This window comes from Oenanthe melanoleuca, chromosome 25 (assembly GCF_029582105.1).
Source record: "Oenanthe melanoleuca isolate GR-GAL-2019-014 chromosome 25, OMel1.0, whole genome shotgun sequence".
Taxonomy (NCBI): Eukaryota; Metazoa; Chordata; class Aves; order Passeriformes; family Muscicapidae; genus Oenanthe; species Oenanthe melanoleuca.
In genome coordinates this window covers 5,071,908-5,093,704 of record NC_079358.1, presented here as the reverse complement: position 1 = coordinate 5,093,704, position 21,797 = coordinate 5,071,908, and the positions used below count along the sequence as shown (strand labels likewise).

The window sequence follows — 21,797 nt, the reverse complement described above, 5'->3', positions numbered from 1 at the left end:
GCGAATTTTGGGTCGATTTTGGGACATTTTAAGGCGGTACCATCGAGTCTTGGAGGACTCGCGACCATAGAGACGCGGGAAGGGGCGTGGCCAGAGCGGCCGGAAGCCGGAAGTGTCGAAACCGGAAGTGCCGATGGAGCGGCCGCAGGGTAACGGGGGAAGGGGGGGGGGAGGCCAAAAATGCCCCAAAAAAGCCCCAAAATGCCCCAAAATCGCCCCAAAATGGCCCAAAATCAACCTCGAGACCCCAAAAATCGAATCCGGCGCCTCAAAATTATCGGAAATCGACACCGGGAGCTCAAAAATCGCCCAAAATTTTCCCGAAATTCCCCAAAATTAAATAAAAATAAAAATAAAAATAAAAATAAAAAAAATTTCAAAATTCTCCATAAAAATAAAAAATGGGTTTAAAAAAAATCCTAAAATTTCTCCCTAAAATATTCTTCAGAAAATGACAAAAATCGAAAAAAAATCCCAAAACATTTTGGCCCAAAAAATAATTAAAAAAAAAAAAAAAAAAAAAAAAAGTCACCAAAAAATTCCCGAAAAAATCGTAAAAAAAGGCGAAAAATTTAAAAAAAATCGGAAAATTTTTGAAATAATTAAAAAAAAAAAATTCTGGAAAAAATGCGGAAAAAAAAATCCTCAAAATATTTCCTAAAAAAACAAAAGCCCCAAAAAAGACAAAAATTTCCTCAAAAATCCCAAAATATTTTTTAAAAAATTTCCCAAAAATCAGCCCAAAAAAACCTTTAAAATCTCAACAAAAAAAAAAAAATTTTTATTTTCTCAAAATTAAGAAAAAAATCTCAAATAAATAAAAATTTCCCAGAAAATTAATAAAATAAAAATTTAAAAAGTTGTTGAAAAAAAACAAAAAAATCTCAAAAAAAAACCCCAAAAATTTTTCAAATTTCCCCCCAGAAAACCCAAAATTCCGCCAAAAAATTCTCCCAAAAATTCCCCAAAAATTTCGAAAAAAATTCCAAAAAAATCTCAAAAAAATCCTAAAAAAACCCCAAAATTCCCAAATTTTCTCAAATTTTCCCAATTTTCCCAAATTTCCCCTAAATCCCCCAAAACTCACCTGAAACACCCAAAAAAATCGAAAAAAATCCGAAAAAAAAATGAAAAAAAAACCACAAAAAAAATCCGAAAAAATTCCCAAAAAAATTCTCAAAAATTAAGAAAAAAAAATCCGAAAATATTCCCCCCAAAATTCCCCAAAAAATATAAAAATTCCCAAAAATTCTATTAAAAAAATTCCCAAAAAAATCCCAAAGTATCTAAAAAAAAATTTTTTTTAAAATCCACAAAATTCTGTAAAAAATCCCCAAAAATTCCCCAAAAATCCCCCAAAAAAATCCCAAAATTTCCCGAATAAATCCTAAAAAAAACCAAAAAATTCCCAAATTTTTCCGAAATTCCTTATAAAAAATCCCAAATTTTTCCAGATTTTCCTCAAATCTCCCCAAAACCCTCCTGAGACTCGTCCAAAAATCACCAAAAAATCAGAAAAAAAAAAAAAAAAAAAAAAAAAAAAAAAAAAAAAAAACCAAAAATTTCTAAGTTTTTCCCAAAATTCCCAAATTTTCCCAAATTTCCCCCAAATCTCCCAAAACTCTCCTGAAACACCCAAAAAATCGAAAAAAAAATCTATAAAAATAAAAAAAAAATCGTAAAAAAAATTTTAAAAAATCCAAAAATATCCCCAAAAAATCCTAAAAAACCCCCAAATTCCCAATTTTTCCAAAATTCCCAAATTTTCCCAAATTTTCCCGATTTTTCCCCCAAGGTCTCTAAAACCCACCTTAAACACAAAAAAAAAAAAAAAAAATCGAAAAAAATCCGAAAAAACCCCCAAAAAAATCCGAAAAAATTCGTACAAAATCCAAAAAAAAATCCTAAAAAAACCCAAAAATTCCCAAATTTTTCCCGAAATTCCCAAATTTTCAAAATTTCCCCCAAATCCCCCAAAATCCACCTGTAACACCCCCAAAAAACGAAAAAAAAATTCGACAAAAATCTGAAAAAAACATTAAAAAAAAAAAAAAAACAAAAAATCCGAAAAAAATCATAAAAAAATCCAAAAAAATCCGAAAATATCCCAAAAAAATCCTAAAAAAGCCCCAAAATTTCCCAAATTTTTCCAAATTTTCCCCAAATGCCCCTAAAACCCACCTTAAACACCCCAAAAAATCGAAAAAAAATTGATAAAAATCCGAAAAAAAACCAAAAAATCCGAAAAAAATCGTAAAAAAATCCCCAAAAATTCCGAAAAAAAATCCCAAAATTCCCAAATTTTCCCCAAATTTTCCCAAATTTTAATTTTTTTCCCCCAGATCTGCCCCTGTGTCGCTGTTTTTGGGGCTCCCTGGAGCTGCCCCCGGCCCAGGTCGATGCTCAGGGAACCAAAAATCCCCAAAAGTTCCAAAAAAATTCCAAAAAAATTCCCAAAAATTCTGCAAAAAATTCCAAAAATTTTCTCCAAAAATCTTAAAAATAATTCCTAAAAAATTCCTCGAAATTCCCAAAAAAATCCCCAAAATTCTATTAAAAAATTCCCAAAACAAAAAAAAATCCGAAAGAATTCCCCAAGAAATTCCCGAAAATTAAAAAAAAAAAAATCCAAAAATTTTCCCCCCAAAATTCCCCAAAAATTACAAAAATTCCCAAAAATTCTATTAAAAAAATTCCCAAAAAAATCCCAAAGTACCTAAAAAAAAAATTTAAAAAATCCCCAAAATTCTGTAAAAAATCCCCAAAAATTCCCCAAAAATCCCCCAAAAAAACCCAAAATTTCCCGAATAAATCCTAAAAAAACCCAAAAAATTCCCAAAGTTTTCCAAAATTCCTAAAAAAAATCCCAAATTTTTCCAGATTTCCCCCAAATCTCCCCAAAACCCTCCTGAAACACCCAAAAACTCGAAAAAAAAAATCGATAAAAATCCGAAAAAAAACCAAAAAAATCCGAAAAAAATCGTAAAAAATCCCCAAAAATTCCGAAAAAAACCCCAAAAATTCCCAAATTTTCCCAAATTTTAATTTTTTTCCCCCAGATCTGCCCCTGTGTCGCTGTTTTTGGGGCTCCCTGGAGCTGCCCCCGGCCCAGGTCGACGCTCGGGGGCGGCTCCGAAGCTCCGGCAGCGAAAACGTCCCAGGGAGGCTGAGGAGAGCGGCGGCGGTGGGAAATTTGGGAATTTTGGGAATTTTTTGGGAATTTTGGGGGGAAATTTGGGAATTTGGGGAAAATTTGGGGAAAATTTGGGGAAAATTTGGAGAGATTTGGGGGAAAAACGGGATTTTTGGGGGATTTTTTGAGGATTTTTTGGGGATTATTTTGAGACTTTTTGAGGATTTTTTTGGGATTTATTTTTGGATTTTGGGGGAATTTGAGGAAAATTTGGGAATTTTTGGGGAAATTTGGGGGAATTTGGGGTTTTTGGGGGTTTTTGGGGATTTTTGAGGGTTTTTTTATAGAATTTTTGGGGAATTTATTAGGGATTTTTGATGGAATATTGGGGGATTTTTTGGGAATTTTGGGAGAATTTGGGGGATTTTTTAGGAGATTTTGGGGGGATTTTGGAGATTTTTGGGGGGATGTTTGGGGTTTTGATGGAATTTTTGGGGAATTTGGGAATTTTTGGGGGAAATTTGAGAATTTTGGGGAATTTTGAGAGAATTTGGGGAAAATTTGGGGGGATTTGGGGGAAAAAAACGGGAATTTTGAAGATTTTTGGGGGATTTTTGCGGATTATTTTGGGATTTTTTGGGGATTTTTTAGGGATTTTGGGGGAATTTGGGGAAAATTTGAGAATTTTTGGGGAAATTTGGGGATTTGGGGAAAATTTGGGAATTTTGGGGAATTTGGGGGAAAATTTGGGGGAAAAAATGGGATTTTTGGGGATTTTTTGGAGATTTTTTGGGGATTTTTTTTAAATTTTTAGGGATTTTGGGGGAATTTGGGGAAATTTGGGGGAAATTTGGGGAGAATTTGGAGGGAAAATGGGAATTTAGGGGTGATTTTTTTTATTATTTTTAGGAGAATTTGGGAAGTTTTGGGAATTTGGGGACCTTTGGGAGAATTTGGTGAGAATTTGTGGAAAATTTGGGAAATTTTGGGGGTAATTTGGGAATTTTGGGGGAATTTGGGGAAATTTGGGAAAAATTCTGGAGAATTTGGGGGAAAAAAAGGGAATTTTGGGGATTTTTGATGGAATTTTTGTGGATTTTTTTGAAATTTTGGGGGATTTTTGATTGAATTTTTGGGTATTTTGGAAATTTTGGGGTAATTTGGGGAAAATTTGGGGAAATTTGGGGAAATTTAGGGAGAATTTGGGGGAAAAACCGGGAATATTGGGGGGATTTTTTTGGGATTTTTTGAGGATTTTTGGGAGTTTTTTGGGGAATTTTGGGGATTTTTGATGGAATTTTGGGGGATTTTTTGGGATATTTTGGGATTTTTTTTTAATTATTTTGGAATTTTGGGGAAAATTTGGGAATTTTGGGAAAATTACGGAGAATTTGGGGGGATTTGGGGAGAATTTGGGGGAAAAAATGAATTTGGGGATTTTGGGGGGATTTTTTAATAGAATTTTTGGTGAATTTATTGGGGATTTTTGATGGAATTTTGGGGATTTTTGGGGAATGTCGGGGAAATTTGGAGAGAATTCGGGAATTTTTGGGGAATTTGGGGAAAATTTGGGAATTTTGGGAGAATTTGGGGGAAAAAACCGGGAATTTTTGGGGGATTTTTTGGGAATTTTTTTGGGAATTTTGGGGTTTTTTGGGGATTTTTTTTTGGCATTTTGGGGGAATTTGGGGAAAATTGGGGAGTTTTTGGGGAATTTCGGGAGAATTTGGGGGATTTTTTGGGGGATTTTTTTGGGATTTTTTTATGGAATTTTTGGGAATTTTGGGTGGAAATTTGGGGATTTTGGGGGATTTTTGGGTGAAATTTTTGGGAAATTTGGATGAAATTTGGGATTTTTTTTGAGGATTTCTGGATGGAATTTTGGGTGGGTTTGGGTGAAATTTTCTTTGGAGATTTTGGGGAATTTTGGGTGAAATTTGGGAATTTTTTGGGGGGGGGAATTTTGGGTGGAAATTTTGGGGCAATTTTGGGTGAAATTTGGGAATATTTTTGGATGGGATTTTTTCAGGAATTTTTCAACGACTTTTTCCCCGTTTTTTTTTTTCCCCTCCAAAAAAAAAAACCCGTTTCCTTCCATTTCTGGAATTTCGGGAATTTCGGGAATTTGGGGAATTCTGGGAATTCTGCCCCTCCCCCAGCGGGTGCTGCTCCCCCAGGGATTCCCCGAGAGCGTCAGCCCCGACTACGCCCGGTACCAGTGCTGGGACAGCCTGCAGGTACTGGGGATACTGGTTTGTACTGGTTTGTACTGGTTTGTGCTGGTTTAGACTGGTTTAGACTGGTTTAGACTGGTTTATGCTGAGTTTAAGGGGTTTATCCAAAATGGCCGCCCAAAATGGCGGCGCCCATAGGAGATTCCAAAATGGCGGCTCAGAATGGCTGCCAGTGAGTGAATCCAAGATGGCCGCCCAAGATGGCGCCCCATTGTGGCCAGCCATTGGTTCATACTGGTTTGTACTGGTCCATACTGGTCTGTACTGGTCCATACTGGTCCATACTGTTCTATAGTGTTCCATACTGGTCCATGCTGGTTTATACTGGTCCATACTGGTTTATACCGGTCCATAGTGGTCAATACTGGTTCATACTGGTCCATACTGGTTTATACTGGTCCATACTGGTCCATACTGGTTTATACTGGTCCATACCGGTCCATACTGGTCCATACTGGTTTATACTGGTTCCAGGCTCTCTGCTCCACCCTGGCCGGGTCTCTCTCCACCCGCGCTGTGCTCGAGGCCGTCGGGGTCGGCGACGGCGCCGCCACCGTCACGGGAGCCACGCTGACCTGGCTGCTGCGGGGTGAGGCCGGAGTCACGGAATTCCCAAAATTTCTGACCCCAATTCCCAAAATGTCACAAAATTCCAACCAGAATTCCCAAAATTTCTGACCCCAATTCCTTTAATTCCCATAATTCTGGACCCAAACTCCCATTATTCCCAGAATTCCCAAAATTCCTGACCCAAATTCCCAGAATTCCCAAAATTCCCTAAATTCCTGATCCAAATTCCCAGAATTCCCAAAATTCCTGACCCAAATTTCCCAAAATTCCTGACCCAAACTCCCAGAATTCCCAGAATTCCCATAATTCCTGACCCAAATTCCCAGAATTCCCAAAATTCCTGACCCAAAATCCCAGAATTCCCAAAATTCTGAAAATTCCTGACCCAAATTCCCAGAATTCCTGGAATTCCAACCAGAATCTCCAAAATTTCCCAAATTCTGGGAATTCCTGACCCAAATTCCTAGAATTCCCAAAATTCCCAAAATTCCCAAAATTCCTAACCCAATTTCCAAGAATTCCCAAAATTCCCAAAATTCCTGACCCAAATTCCCAGAATTCACGGAATTCTGGACTAAATTTCCCAGAATTCCATCCCAAATTCCTGGGACCCCACCCAAAATTCCCTCCAGAATTCCAGCCTGCAATTCCCGGAAATTCCATCCCAAAATTCCCATTATTCCATTCTAAAATTCCCAGAATTCTGTCTCAAAATTCCCAGAATTCCATCCCAAAATTCCCAGAATTTCACCCAAAAATTCCCAGAATTCCTCCCCAAATTCCCAGAATTCCATCTCAAATTCCTGCACCAAATTCCTGGAATTCTTGTCCCAATTCCCAGAATTCCCAGAATTCCCAGAATTCCTGTTTTTGTTCCCTCAGACGGGGTCGGGATCGTCACCAGGATCCTCTTTGTGTGGCTGCAGGGGTGAGACTGGGACAAACTGGGACAAACTGGGACTGAACTGGGAATGAACTGGGAATGAACTGGGATGGACTGGGAAAAATTGGGATGGACTGGGAGTGAACTGGGAGCACTGGGAGACCTTACTGGGACAAACTGGGATAAACTGGGAGACACATTAGTCTGTACCAGTCTGTACTGGTCCATACTGGTTTATACTGGTCCATACTGGTCCATACTGGTCCATACTGGTTTATACTGGTCCATACTGGTCCATACTGGTCTATACTCATCCATATTGGCCCATACTGGTCCATACTGGTTTATACCAGTTCATACTGGTCCACACTGGTCCATACTGGTTTATACTGGTCCTTACTGGTTTCTCTCCCCCAGGAGCCACCTGGACTGCGAGGCCAAGCAATGGCGGTGAGGCCCCGCCCCCTTTTCCCCATATATGGTCATTCCCACCTAAGCCCCACCCCTTTTACCATATATAGTCACTCCCCATGTGCCATATAAGGCCAGCCCCCGCCCACAGCTCCATATATGGTCAGGCCCCGCCCACAGCTCCATATAAGGTCAGGCCACGCCCACAGCTCCAGCTAAGGACAGGCCCCGCCCACAGCTCCATATAAGGTCAGGCCACACCCACAGCTCCATATAAGGTCAGGCCCCGCCCACAGCTCCATATAAGGTCAGGCCACACCCACAGCTCCATAAAATATCAGGCCACACCCACAGCTCCATATAAGGACAGGCCACGCCCACAGCTCCATGTAAGATCAGGCCACACCCACAGCTCCATATAAAGACAGGCCACACCCACAGCTCCATATATGGTCAGGCCACGCCCACAACTCCAGCTAAGGACAGGCCCCGCCCACAGCTCCATATAAGGACAGGCCACACCCACAGCTCCATGTAAGATCAGGCCACACCCACAGCTCCATATAAAGACAGGCCACACCCACAGCTCCATATATGGTCAGGCCACGCCCACAACTCCATATAAGGTCAGGCCACGCCCACAGCTCCATATAAGGTCAGGCCACACCCACAGCTCCATATAAGGTCAGGCCACGCCCACAGCTCCATATAAGGTCAGGCTACTCCCACAGCTCCAGCTAAGGACAGACCACGCCCACGGCTCCATATAAGGTCAGGCCACGCCCACAGCTCCATATAAGGACAGACCACGCCCACGGCTTCATATAAGGTCAGGCCACGCCCACAGCTCCATATAAGGTCAGGCCACACCCACAGCTCCATATAAGGTCAGGCCACACCCACAGCTCCATATAAGGACAGACCACGCCCACAGTTCCATATAAGGTCAGGCCACGTCCACAGCTCCAGCTAAGGGCAGGCCCCGCCCACAGTTCCATATAAGGTCAGGCCACACCCACAGCTCCATATAAGGACAGACCACGCCCACAGTTCCATATAAGGTCAGGCCACACCCACAGCTCCAGCTAAGGGCAGGCCCCGCCCACAGCTCCATATAAGGTCAGGCCCCGCCCCCTCGCAGGTTCGTGGCCGATCTGCTCAATGATGTCGCCCTGCTGCTGGAAATCCTGGCTCCCCATTGGCTGAGCCTCGGCCCCGCCCTGCTGGTGATGGCGGCGGTGGCCAGGGTAGGACTGGGAGGGACTGGGATAAACTGGGAGGGACTGGGAATGAGCTGGGAGGGACTGGGAGCAACTGGGATGGACTGGGAATTAACTGGGATAAACTGGGAGGGACTGGGAATGAGCTGGGAGGGACTGGGAGCAACTAGGAGGAAACTGGGATAAACTGGGAGGGAACTGGGAGGTGCTGGGAAGGGATTGGTTTGTACTGGGATAAACTGGAAGCAACTGGGGGGGAACTGGGAGGGACTGGGATGGAGTGGAAGGGGCTGGGAACGGATTGGGATGGACTGGGAGCAGCTGGGAATGAACTGGGAGGGAATGGGAATGGACTGGGAATTAACTGGGATGGACTGGGAGGGGATTGGGAGGGACTGGGTGGGACTGGGAATGGACTGGGAAGAACTGTGAGGGAACTGGGAAAAACTGGGAGGGGACTGGGATGGACTGGGAGGGAACTGGGACGGACTGGGAAGGGATTGGTTTATACTGGGATAAACTGGGAAGAACTGGGGGGAAACTGGGAGAGGGAACTGGTTTATACTGGGATGGATTGGGAGGCACTGGTTTATACTGAGAGGGTCCTGGGAGTCAGAGTCAGGGCTTAAACTGGTTTATACTGGTTTATACTGGTTTATTCCATTGATATTGGTTCAAACCGGTTTAAACTGGTCCATACTGGTTTGTACTGGTCCCAGTGCGTGGTGGGCGTGGCTGGCGGCGCCACCCGGGCGGCTCTGGCCGTGCACCAGGCCCGGAGGGACAACGTGGCCGACGTGGCCGCCAAGGACAGCAGCCAGGTGGGACTGGGAGCACTGGTTTGGACTGGGAGGGACTGGGAGGGTCCATACTGGTTCATACTGGTTTATACTGGTGTATACTGGGAGCTGTCTTTTCAATATGGCCACCAAATTGCATAATCCAAGATGGCCGCCAAATGATGTAATTCAAGATGGCCGCCAAGTGAGTTATCCAAGATGGCTGCCAGGGACAGCAGCCAGGTGGGACTGGGAGGACTGGGAGGGGCTGGGAGGGTCCATACTGGTTCATACTGGTGTATACTGGGAGCTGTCTTTTCAATATGGCCACCAAATTGCATAATCCAAGATGGCCGCCAAATGATGTAATTCAAGATGGCCGCCAAGTGAGTTATCCAAGTTGGCTGCCAGGGACAGCAGCCAGTTGGGACTGGGAGCACTGGTTTGGACTGGGAGGGACTGGGAGGGTCCATACTGGTTCATACTGGTGTATACTGGAAGCTGTCTTTTCCATATGGCCACCGAATTGCATAATCCAAGATGGCCGCCAAATGATGTTATTCAAGATGGCCGCCAAGCGAGTTATCCAAGATGGCTGCCAGGGACAGCAGCCAGGTGGGACTGGGAGGACTAGGAGGGGCTGGGAGGGTCCATACTGGTTCATACTGGTTTATACTGGGAGCTGTCTTTTCAATATGGCCACCAAATTGCATAATCCAAGATGGCCGCCAAGTTATCCAAGATGGCCACCAAATTATGCAATCCAAAATGGCTGCTGGGTTATCTAAAATGGCCGCCAAATGATGTAATTCAAGATGGCCGCCAAGTGAGTTATCCAAGGTGGCTGCCAGGGACAGCAACCAGGTGGGACTGGGAGCACTGGTTTGGACTGGGAGGGGCTGGGAGGGTCCATACTGGTTTATTCTGGTCTGTACTGGTCTGTACTTGTTTATACTGGTCCATACTGGTTTATACTGGTTCATACTGGTTTATATTGGTTTATATTGGACCATACTGGTCTGCATGGGTCCATACTGGTTTATACTGGTTTATATTGGTCCATACTGGTCCGTACCACTCCATACTGGTTTACACTGGTCCATACCAGTCCATACCGGTCCATACCAGTTTATACTGGTCTATACTGGTTCATACTGGTTTATACTGGTATGTACTGCTCCATTTTGATTTGCACTGGTCCCTACTGGTTTATTCTGGTCCATACTGGTTCATATTGGTCCATATTGTTTTATACTGGTCCATACTGGTCCATACTGGTCTGTACTAATTTATACCGGTCCATACTGGTTTATACTGGTCTGTAATACTCCATATTGTTTTATACTGGTCCATACTGGTCCATACTGGTCTGTACTAATTTATACTGGTCCATACCAGTCCATACTGGTTTATACTGGTCTGTAATACTCCATATTGGTTTATACTGGTCCATACTGGTTTATTCCGGTCCATACTGGTTTATACTTGTCTGTACTGCTCCATATTGGTTTATACTGGTCCATACTGGTCCATACTGGTTCATACTGGTTTATTCTGGTTCATACTGGTCCACACTGGTTCATACTGGTTTACACTGGTCCATACTGGTCTGTACTGGCAGGAGACTCTGGTGAACGGTGCTGGGCTGCTGCTGTCGCTGCTGCTCCTCCCCCTGCTGGACGGGCGGCCATGGTGAGGGGCGGGGCCTGAGGTGGGTGGGGCCGGGATGGGCGGGGCTTAAATTGGGTGGTGCTTCAATTGGGTGGGGCTTAAAGGGGCAGGGCTTAACGGGGTGGGGATTAATGGTGTGGTTTATTGAGAGCTGGGCGTGGCTTATTTGAGATTGGGCATGGTTTATCTGGAACTGGGCATGGTTTATCTCGAACTGGTCATGGTTTTATCTGGAACTGGGCGTGGCATAGCCAGAATTGGGCGTGGTTTATCTGGAACTGGCTGTGGTTTATCCAGAATAAGGACTGGCTTATTTCGGAAGGGGCGTGTTTTATTTGGAACTGGGAGTGGTTTATTTTTAACTGGGCGTGGTTTATGCAGAATTAGATGTGGTTTATTTGGGACTGGGGAGGGTTTATTTGGGACTGGGTGTGGCTTATTAGAACTGGGCGTGGCTTACCCAGAATTAGATATGGTTTATCTGGAATTGGGCATGGTTTATTTGGAACTGGGCGTGGTTTACCTGGAACTGGGCGGTGGCTTATTTGAACTGGGCGTGGTTTATCCAGATTTAGGCGTGGTTTATTTGAACTGGGTGTGGTTTATCCATATTTAGGCGTGGTTTATTTGGAACTGGGCGTGGCTTATTTGAACTGGGTGTGGCTTATTTGAACTGGGCGTGGCTTATACAGAATTAGGCATGGTTTATTTGGGACTGGGCGTGGCTTATCCAGAATTGGGCGTGGCTTCTCTGGAACTGAGTCTGGTTTATCTGGAACTGGGCGTGGCTTATCCAGAATTAGGTGTGGTTAATCTGGAACTGGGCGTGGTTAATCTGGAACTGGGCGTGGTTTATTTAGAACTGGGCGTGGCTTATACATAATTAGGCGTGGCTTATCCGGAACAGGCCGTGGTTTATCTGGGACTGGGCGTGGTTTATCAGAACTGGGTGGGGTTTATCAGAACTGGGCTGGTTTATCTGGGACTGGGTGTGGTTTATTTGGAACTGGGCGTGGTTTACCAGAACTGGGTCTGGTTTATCTGGAACTGGGCGTGGTTTATTTAGAATTGGGCGTGGCTTATACATAATTAGGCGTGGCTTATCCGGAACAGGCCGTGGTTTATCTGGGACTGGGCGTGGTTTATCAGAACTGGGTGGGGTTTATCAGAACTGGGCTGGTTTATCTGGGACTGGGTGTGGTTTATCAGAACTGGACGTGGTTTATCTGAGACTGGATGTGGTTTATTTGGAACTGGGCGTGGCTTATTTAGAACTGGGCGTGGCTTATACATAATTGGGCGTGGTTTATATGGAACTGGGCGTGGCTTATGCAGAATCAGATGTGGTCTATTTGGAAGTGGGTGTGGTTTATCTGGAATTAGGCGTGGTTTATTTGCATTGGGCGTGGTTTATCCAGAATTAGGTGTGGTTTATCTGGAACTGGGCTTGGTTTATTTGCAAATGGGCGTGGTTTATCCAGAATTAGGTGTGGTTAATTTGGAACTGGGCGTGGTTTATTTAGAACCGGGCGTGGCTTATAAAGAATTAGACGTGGTTTATCAGAATTAGGCGTGGCTTCTCCTGAGCTGGCCACGCCCCTCCCCCCTCCAGCCTCACCTGGGCCGTGCTGCTGCTGCTCCTGGCCGCTCACCTGGCCTCCAACCTGGCGGCCCTGGCCTCCCTGAGCCTGACCTCCCTGAACCGGCCCCGCCTCCGCCTCGCCATTGGCTGGGCCCTCAGAGGGGGCGGGGCCAAGGGGGAAAGGGGCGTGGCCTGGGAAGGGAGGGGCGGGGTCAGCATGGAGCTGCCCCGCCCCCAACAGGTGAATCCCAGGGAGCCGCTGCTGCCAGGTGAGGGGATGTGGGGGGGTTGGGGTCACCTGGGGTCACCTGGGGTCATCTGGGGTCACTTGGGGTCACCTGGGGGGATTTTGGGGTCACCTGGGGGAATTTTGGTGTCACCTGGAAGAACTTTGGGGTCACCTGGGGTCATTTGGGGTCACCTGTGGAGGATTTTGGGGTCACCTGAGCACACCTAGGGAGGATTTTGGGGAATTTTGGGACATTTTTGGGTCACCTGGGGGAATTTTGAGGTCACCTGGGGTCACCTGGGGAGGATTTTGGGGTCACCTGGGGTCACCAGGGGTCACTTGGGGTCACCTGGAGAAGATTTTGGGGTCACTTGGGGTCATTTGGGGTCACCTGGGGAGGATTTTGGGGTCACCTGGGGAGGATTTTGGGGAATTTTGGGACATTTTGGGGTCACCTGGGGTCACTTGGGGGGATTTTGGGGTCACCTGGGAGAGATTTTGGGGTCACCTGGGGGGATTTGGGGTCACCTGAGCACACCTGGGGAGGATTTTGGGGAATTTTGGGAGATTTTGGGGTCACCCGGGAGAGATTTTGGGAGAATTTGGGGTCACCTGATGGGGATTTGGGGTCACCTGGGGTCACCTGAGAAGAATTTTGGGGGATTTTGGGGTCACCTGAGGAGAATTTGGGGTCACCTTGGGTTACCTGGAGGGGATTTTGGGGTCACCTGGACACACCTGGGGAGGATTTTGGGGAATTTTGGGATAATTTGGGGTCACCTGAGGGGATTTTGGGGTCACCTGGGAGAAATTTTGGGGTTTTTTTTGGGAATTTTTGGGATTTTCTGGATGATTTTGGGGGCGTTAAAGGAGATTTTTGGGATTTTTCTGGGGGAATTTTCGGGGAATTTTTTTATTTTTAAGAAAATTTTTTGGGAATTTTTTGGGATTTTTAAGTAAATTTTGGGGAATTTTGGGGGATTTTTTTGGGGGGGAATTTTTGAGGAAGTTTAGGGGATTTTTTTCCGATTTTTTTTCAGTTTTTATTTCAAATTTTGAGGGATTTGAGGGAGTTTTTTAGGATTTTTTTTTTTTTTTAATTTTGGGGGATTTTTGGGTGGAATTTTTGGGAAGTTTTGGGTAAAATTGGGAATTTTGGGGTCACCTGGACACACCTGGATGACGTCACTGCCCCTCCCCCTCCCAGGGTTCGGTTCCCGCCTCCGCCTCCACCTGGGGGCGCCCTTGGAGCAGCTGGTGAGCAGGTGAGGGAGAATTCCCGGGAATTTGGGAAAATTTGGGAATTTCGGGGAAGAATTTGGGGATTTTGAGATTTTCAGGAATTTTTGGGATTTTTCGGGGGATTTATGAAAGAATTTTTGGATTTTTTTTGGGATTTTGAAGTCATTTTTAAGGAATTTTTTGGGAATTTTTTGAGGAAATTTTGGGATTTTTTTTTTAATTTTAAGCAATTTTTTAAAAATTTTGGCTTTTTTTATTTTTAATTTTTGGGGAATTTTTAAAAGACTTTTTGGGGAATTTTAAGAAATTTTTTTGGAATTTTTAGGGAATTTTTTGGTGATTTTTGGGGGATTTTAAGTAAATTTTTGGAGAATTTTTTGAGCATTTTTTTCTTGATTTGTAAGTAATTTTGGAGATTTTAAAGGAATTTTTTGGGAATTCTTTGAGAATTTTGGGGGATTTTTAAGCAATTTTTTGGCAGTTTTAAGGGAGTTTTTTTGAATTTTAAAGTAATTTCTTGAAATTTTGGGGAGATTTTTTTTTTTATTATTGGTTTGGGGAAATTTTTGGGATTTTTAAGAAATTTTTTGGAAATTTTTTGGAAATTTTTAGGGAATTTTTTGAAAATTTTTAGGGAATTTTTTGGGATTTTTTGCGAATTTTTTGCAAATTTTGGGGGAAATTTTTGGAATTTTTTGAAATTTTAAAGTAATTTTTGGGCATTTTGGGAGGATTCTTGGGGAATTTTTGGGGGAATTTTTTTTAATTTTGTGGGGATTTTTTAGGAATTTTCTGGGAATTTTTTGGGATTTTTAAGTAATTTTTGGTAATTTTGAGGGGATTTTGGGGGAATTTTTGAGAATTTTTCTTTATTTTAAAAGAAATTTTTTGGAAATTTTTTTAATTTTTTGAGGATTTTTTGTTGATTTTTAAGGATTTTTTTTAGAATTTTTAGGGAATGTTTTGAGAATTTGGGGGGATTTTTGAGGAATTTTTGGAAAAATTTTAGAGAATGTTTTGGGAATTTTTGGGGAATTTTTATAGAAATTTTTGGAAATTTTTTTAGAAAGTTTTGGGATTTTTTGTTGATTTTTGGGGATATTTTAGGAATTTTTTTGGGAATTTTTTTACAATTTTTTGGAAATTATTTGGGAATATTATAACAAATTTTGGGGAATTTTACCAATTTTGGGGATTTTTTCCCCCAAATTTTTAGGGATTTTTGAAACAAATTTGAGGCATTTTGGGGCAAAAATTTGGGAATTTCTGTGGATTTTTGGGGAGGAATTTTGGGGAATTTTGGGATTTTTTGCAATTTGACAAATTTTGGGATTTTTTTCCCCATTTTTTGCAGCGAGGCCGAATTCCAGAAAGCTCTGGAATGTGGGAACCCCGATTACATCATCGTGCTCCGCCCCTCCCAAGGTGAGACCCCAAAAAATTTGGGAAAAATTCCCCAAATTTTAAAATTTTGGGAGGAAAAATGAAAAAAAAATGGGGGGAAAATAGAGAAAAAAAATGAAAATTTGGGGGAAAAAGAGAAAAAATTGTGAATCTTTGGGGCAAAAAAAGGAAAAAATTCTCAGAATTTGGGGAAAATTCCTGGAATTAAAAAATTTGGAGAAAAAGGAAAAAAATTTGGGGGGAAATTGAGGAAAAATCCCAAAAATTTGGAGGAAAAAGAAGAAAAATTTACAAATTTTGGCGGGAAAAATGGAAAAAAAAAAATCGAAAATTTTTGGTTAAAAGGGAGCCAAGATTTCCAAAATTTGGGAAAAATTCCCAGAACTTCCAGAATCCCAAGTTTTGGATGGAAAAGGGGGAAAAAAATTCCCAAAATTTGGGAAAAAGGAGCCAAAAATTCCCAAAATTTCAAAATTTGGGGGAAAAAAAGAAAAAAAAATTGTCAGAAAAGGGAAAAAAAAAATCAAAATTTTGGGGCATTTTTTCTCTGATTTTTGCCATTTTTTCACCTTTTCCCCCCAAATTTTTTTGGAATTTTTGGGAATTTTTGGAATTTTTGGGATCCTGGAATTTCATGCTCTCTGAGTGAATTTGGGTTGAATTTTTTGGGTTAATTTTAATTTAATTTTTAGGGAATTTTTTTCCCCTTAAAAATTGCAAATTTTTACCATTTTTTCACCTTTTCACCCCAAACTTTTTGGGAATTTTTGGGAATTTTTGGAATTTTTGGGATCCTGGAATTTTGTACTCTCAAGGTGGATTTTGGTCAATTTGGGTCAATTTTGGTTAAATTTTGGTTCGTTTTCCCACTAAAAATTCCAAATTTCTGCCATTTTTCTCCAATTTTTACCATTTTTTCACCTTTTTCTCCCCAAATTTTTTTGGGAGAATTTTTGGGATCCTTGAATTTTTTAATTTCAGAAATTTTAGGGATTTTTGGGATCCTGGAATTCTGGGCTGTCTGGTGGAATTTTTGCATTTTTTCAATTTAAAAATTCCAAATTTCAGCCATTTTTCCTCAAATTTTCACTATTTTTTCACTTTTTCACATGAAATTATTTTGTGGATTTTTGGGAATTTGGGAAATTTTTGGAATTTCAGAAATTTTAGGAATTCTTGGGATCCTGGAATTTTGGCTGTCCAGGGAAAATTTTCTCTCCTTTTTCTTTTAAAAATTCCAAATTTCCGCCATTTTTCCTCCGATTTTCACCATTTTTTCACCTTTTCACCCCAATTTTTTTTTGGGAATTTTTGGAAATTTTAGGAATTTTTGGGATCCTGGAATTTTGTGCTCTCTGAGTGAATTTGGGGTGAATTTTTGGGTGAATTTTAATTTAATTTTTAGAGATTTTTTTTCCCCTTAAAAATAGCCAATTTCTGCCATTTTTCCTCCGATTTTCGCCATTTTTTCAACTTTTCACCCCAAATTTTTTGGGGAATTTTTGGGAATTTTAGAAATTTTTGGTATCCTGGAATTTTGTTGTCTTAGGGTGAATATTTGAGTAAAATTTTGGTAAATTTTATTCTCCTTTTCCTTTAAAAATTCCAATTTTCCGCCATTTTTTTTACGATTTTCGCCATTTTTTCACTTTTTCACCCCAAATTTTTTGGGGAATTTCGGGAATTTTTTGCAACCTGGAATTTTTTCTCTCCCCCCCAGGCTGGGTGGGGGTTGGGCTGCGCCGTGGGGCCCCCCCTGAGACCCCAATTTTGGGCTGTGCCCAGGCCCTGCTGCTGGAGGAGCTGCTGGGGGAGGATTTGGGGTCTGGGACCCCCCTGGGGAAACTCCTGGGACCCCTCCAGAGACGCCTCAAGAGCTGCCGTGAGAATTTTGGGGATTTTGGGGAATTTTGGGGATTTTGGGGAATTTTTGGGAATTTTTTAGGGGGTGTTAAATGGGTTTTTTGGGGTTTAAATGGGATTTTTGGGGATTTTTTGGGGCTTTTTTGGGATTTTTTCAGAACTATTGGGGAGGACTTTGGAGGTTTTGGGATTTGAGGAATTTTTAGGGAATTTGTGGGGAATTTTTGGGATTTTTTTGGGGAATTTTTAGGATTTTTTTTGGAGTTTTTTTAGGATTTTAAGAATTTTTTGGGGATTTTTTGGAATTTTTTGGGGAATTTTGGAGGGGTGAAATTCGATTTTTTTGGGCCTGAAATGGGTGTTTTTTGGGAATTTTGGGGAAATTTTTGGGAATTTTTTGGTGGATTTTTAGGAATTTTTTTGGAATTTCTGGGGAAATTTTTGGGGGATTTTTAGGAATTTTTTGAGAATTTTTTGGGAATTTTTAAGAATTTTTTGGGAAATTTTTTGGGAATTTTTTTGGGAATTTTGGAGGGCTGAAGTGCGATTTTTTTGGGGCCTGAAATGGGAATTTTTTTTAATTTGGGGGAATTTTGGGAATTTTTGGGGATTTTTAAGGATTTTTTGGGAATATTTTAGGAGTTTTTTGGGAATTTTTTTGGGGATTTTTAGGGAATTTTTGGGGAATTTTGGAGGGCTGAAATGCAAGTTTTCTGCATCGGCAATGGGATTTTTTTGAGAATTTGGGGGAATTATGGGAATTTTTGGGGATTTTAAAGAATTTTTTGGGAATATTTTTTGGGAATTTTTCTGGGAATTTTTGAGATTTTTTGGGGGATTTTTGGGAATTTTTGGGGGATTTTAAGAATTTTTTGGGAATTTTTGGGGGATTTTTTGGAATTTTTTGGGGAATTTTGGAGGGGTGAAATTCGATTTTTTTGGGCCTGAAATGGGGTTTTTTTTTGGAATTTTGGGGGAATTTTTGGGAATTTTTGGTGGATTTTTAGGATTTTTTTGGGAATTTTTTGGGGATTTTTTTGGGGGATATTTGGGAATTTTAGGGGGATTTTTTGGAATTTTTAGGGAATTTTTAGGAATTTTTAGGGAATTTTGGGGAATTTTTGGGGGAATTTTTGAGGGCTGAAATACGATTTTTTTGGGGTCTGAAATGGGGTTTTTTTGGGAATTTTGGGAGATTTTTAAGAATTTTTTGGGAATTTTTTTGGGATTTTTTGGGGGATATTTGGGAATTTTTTTGGGAATTTTGGAGGGCTGAAATGCAATTTTTCTGGGTCTGAAATGGGTTTTCTTTGGGAATTTTGGGGGAATTTTTGGGAATTTTTAAGGGATTTTTTGGGGAATTTTTGGAATTTTTGGGAAGTTTTGGGGTCGGGTTTAATGGGGCTTTTAAGGATTTAAATGGGATTTTTGAGATTTCTTTTTTTTTAGGGGATTTTTGGAGATTTTAGGAGTGATTGGAATGGATTTTGGAAATTTGGGGAATGTGAGAAATTTGGGAATTTTTGGGGGGGTTAATTGGGGTTCTTTTGTGTTTTAATGAATTTTTTTTTGGTTTTTTAAATTTTTTAGGGATTTTTTGTGTGGTTGGGAGAGGTTTGGAGGTTTTGAGGATTTGGGGATTTTGGGGGGAATTTTTTGGGACTTTTTGGGGAATTTTTAGTGGAATTTTTTGGGAATTTTTAGGATTTTTGGGAATTTTTTTGAATTATTGGGAATTTTTTGGATTTTTTGGGGGAATTTTTGGGGGTTTAAATGGGATTTTTGGTAGTTTTGGGATTTTGGGGTTCTGGGGTGTTTGGGATGAATTTGGGGAAAATTTGGGGGAAAATATTGGAATTTTTGGGGAATTTTGTAGGATTTTAAACGAATTTTTTGGGCTTGAAAAGGGATTTTTTGGGAGATTTTGGGGGATCTGGGATTTTTGGAGGGAATGTGAAATTTGGGGAATTTTTTGGAATTTTTGGGGGGATTTTTAGGAATTTTTAGGAATTTTTGGGGATTTTTTTGGGATTTTTGGGGATTTTGGGAGTGATTGGGTGGAATGCTGAAGACTTGGGAAATTGGAGGATTTTGGGAATTTTGGGGAATTTTTGGGGGAGATTTTGAGGAATTTTTTTAGAATTTTTGGGGAATTATTTGAGGGAATTAAATGGAGTTTTTCTGGTTTTAAATGGGATTTTTTGAGGATTTTTTTTTAATTTTTAGGGAAATTTATGGAAATTTTTAGGATTTTTAGGATTTTTTTTGGGAATTTCTGGGGAACGTTTTGAAATTTTGGGGGAATTTTTCAGGAACTTTTTGGGAAATTTTCGGGGAATTTTCTGAGACTGGGAAAACATTTTGTTGGGAATATTCTGGAATTTGTGGGGAGGGGGAAATTTGAGGCAAATTTTGGGGGGAATTTGAGAATTTTTGGGACTTTTCTGGGGATTTTGGGAGGAATTTTGGGAATTTGGGGAATTTTGGGGCTAAGTTTTGTCCCCTCCCCCAGCGCCGGGCGCGGTTCCCTGGGGGATCCTGGCCGAGACCTCGCGGCTCTTCCGGGACCTTGGCCCCGCCCTCCTGCGAGGTTTGTGTCGTCTCTGTCGCGACAGAACCCCCAAAATCGCGATTTAAAACCCACTTCCGGTGCCACTTCCGGTTTTCACTTCCTACTTCCGGTTTGGGCGTTTCACTTCCGGAGTTTCTTTTTCCGGCCTGGAACTTCCGGTGGCACTTCCGGGTGGCGAATTTTGGGGGGGTTCTGGAGGATTTTGGGAAATTTGGGGGATATTGATGAATTTTGGGGAAGATTTGGGTGGAATTTTGGGAGGAATTTTTGGGAAGGATTTTTGGGAGGATTTTGGGGAATTTTGGGGGGAATTTTGAGTTTGGGGCAAAATTTTGGTGGAATTTTGGAAATTTCTGAGGAATTTCTGGAATTTTGAGAGAATTCGGGATAATTTGGGGGAATTTGAGTGAATTTTGCAAAAAAATCTGAAATTTGGACCCAAAATTTTGAAAATTCAGGTGGAATTTGGGGCAGAATTCTGAGGCAAAAATTTACAGAATTTTGGCTGAAATTTGAAGGAATTTTCTGCAATTTTTGGGAAATTTTGTGAAATTTGGGGGAATTTTGGGAGGAATTTTTGGGTGGATTTTGGGGAATTTTGGGGATTTTTTTGGTGAGATTTGGGTGGATTTGGTGGAATTTTGGGTGTAATTCGGAGTTTGGGGCGAATTTTTGGTGGAATTTGGGGAATTTTGGAGAATTTTGGGGGATTTTGGGAAAAATTGGGGGAATTTGAATGAATTTTGAAGAAAAATCCGAAATTTTGAGCCAAAATTTTGGTTATTTGGGGCAAAATCCTGAACGAACATGAGGCAGAAATTTACAGAATTTTTGCTGAAATTTTCCGAAATTTTGGGGAAATTTTGTGAAATTTGGGGTGAAATTGACAAAATTTTGGCCGAAATTTGAAGGAATTTTGTGGGAATTTTGTGAAATTTTGGGAACTTTGAGTGTAAATCGGGGCAGAATTGGGAGAATTTGGCGACATTTGGGAGATTTTGGGTGGAATTTGAGGGAATTTGGTGGAAATTTAAGAAAAAAAATTTGGATTTGGGGTGAATTTTGTGGATTTTTTTTTTTTTTTTTTTAGTTTGAGGCAATTTGGGAGATTTTGGGGTGAATTTTGTGGAATTTGGGGGGGATTTCTTTGGTTTTGGGAGGATTTGGGGATTTTTTGGGTGGGTATTGAAGAAGGAGCATGGGGGGAACCACTTCCGGTGGCACTTCCGGTTATGGTGGAACTTCCGGTGGCACTTCCGGTGGCACTTCCGGGTGGGCCTCTGACGGGGATGGCGCCCCCTGCAGGGCTGGAGGCCGCCGGGTGGGACACGCAGCGTCCCCTGCTGGCCGTGGACGAATGGAGGCTGGAGTGGGCGGGGCCGGAGCGAGGCCACGCCCCCTGAGCGAGGCCACGCCCACCGGGAATCGTGGCGGGAAATAAAAATAAAAAAAAAATTTTGTAATTTTGCTGATTTTTTGTGGATTTTTTGGGGGGGGTTTTGGGTGAATTATTGAGAGAATTTGGGGGATTTGGGGGGGATTTTGGTTAAAATGTGTGGTTGAAATTTTGGGGATTTTGGGAGGATTTTGGGGAATTTTGGGTGCATTTTGTGTCAATTTTTCAATCAATTTTGGGTCAGTTTTGAATCAATTTTGGATCAATTGTGGATCAATTTTGGCTCAATTCTGGATCAATTTTTGTCAATTTTGGGCCAATTTTGGGTCAATTTTGGGTCAATTTTGAGTCCATTTTTAATCAATTCTTGTATCAATTTTGGGTGAATTTTGGTCAATTTTTGTTCAATTTTGAGTCAATTTTGGGTGAATTTTGGGTCAATTTTTGGTCAATTTTGGATCAATTTTGGATCAGTTTTTGCTCAATTTTGGATCAATTTTGGATCAGTTTTGGGTCAATTTTGGATCAATTTTGGATCAATTTTTGTCAATTTTGCGCCAATTTTGGGTCAATTTTTGGTCAATTTTTGTTCAATTTTGAGTCAATTT

General features: G+C 41.3%; 1 protein-coding gene across 1 annotated transcript; it reads left to right on the top strand.

Annotated features, from left to right (window-relative positions):
* Positions 1 to 103: 103 nt before the first annotated feature.
* On the top strand, positions 104 to 21,264 carry RUSF1 (RUS family member 1). The gene is made up of 15 exons (XM_056510227.1): positions 104 to 149; positions 3,060 to 3,184; positions 5,293 to 5,370; positions 5,842 to 5,956; positions 6,820 to 6,865; positions 7,238 to 7,270; positions 8,373 to 8,478; positions 9,171 to 9,272; positions 10,852 to 10,922; positions 12,514 to 12,752; positions 13,920 to 13,977; positions 15,309 to 15,379; positions 17,079 to 17,240; positions 19,734 to 19,811; positions 21,099 to 21,264. Exons 1-15 carry the CDS (start codon positions 134 to 136, stop codon positions 21,194 to 21,196), a joined length of 1,398 nt encoding a protein of 465 aa, XP_056366202.1. The 5' UTR covers positions 104 to 133; the 3' UTR covers positions 21,197 to 21,264.
* The last annotated feature ends 533 nt before the right edge of the window (positions 21,265 to 21,797 follow it).